This window comes from Buceros rhinoceros, unplaced genomic scaffold (genome assembly GCF_000710305.1).
Source record: "Buceros rhinoceros silvestris isolate BGI_N320 unplaced genomic scaffold, ASM71030v1 scaffold16127, whole genome shotgun sequence".
In the NCBI taxonomy this organism is placed as follows: Eukaryota; Metazoa; Chordata; class Aves; order Bucerotiformes; family Bucerotidae; genus Buceros; species Buceros rhinoceros.
This window is the reverse complement of record NW_010424096.1, coordinates 1-394: the sequence shown is the minus strand read 5'-3', so window position 1 is coordinate 394 and position 394 is coordinate 1. Positions and strand designations below refer to the sequence as shown.

Below are 394 nucleotides of genomic sequence, written 5' to 3'. Positions count from 1 at the left end.
TGCTTGCGCATGGTGTCCGTCACCCGCACGCTGATCTCTGTCTCCGTCCGCCGCAGCATCGTCTTCACCGTCTCTTGGTTCTGCAGCTGCGGGGACGAGGAGGGGGCATTCAGGCTGGGCAAGATGCCCCCCAATGGGGACAGCTCTGAGCTTGACGTGGAGAGGGATCTCCTCGTTCTCCCACACCCAAGCCCATGGCAGCTCACCAGGAAAGGGGGATTTTCTTGCTCTGGGGCTGGATCCACCCCAGTAAGAGCAGGGCTGGGTTGGGGACCCCTCCCCGGTACCCACCTGCAGCTTCTTGAGCTGCTGCAGCTGGTTGCGGAGGTCGCTGGCGTTCTGCTGCAGGTCGTGGAGGTGCAGCTGCATGTGCAAGCGGGTGATGGCAGTGGGC

The 394-nt window shown here is 63.5% G+C and overlaps 1 protein-coding gene across 1 annotated transcript in view; it reads right to left on the bottom strand.

The window, feature by feature from the left end:
- LOC104497419 (SRC kinase signaling inhibitor 1-like) overlaps window positions 1-390 on the bottom strand; it is a gene marked incomplete at both ends in the record, with an annotated part of 4,444 nt that extends 4,054 nt beyond the window's left edge. The window contains 2 exons of the mRNA XM_010140668.1: window positions 8-86; window positions 292-390. Coding sequence (XP_010138970.1) covers window positions 8-86; window positions 292-390 — 178 coding nt within the window. The remainder of the gene's footprint in view (window positions 1-7; window positions 87-291) is intronic.
- Between the last annotated feature and the right edge of the window lie 4 nt (window positions 391-394).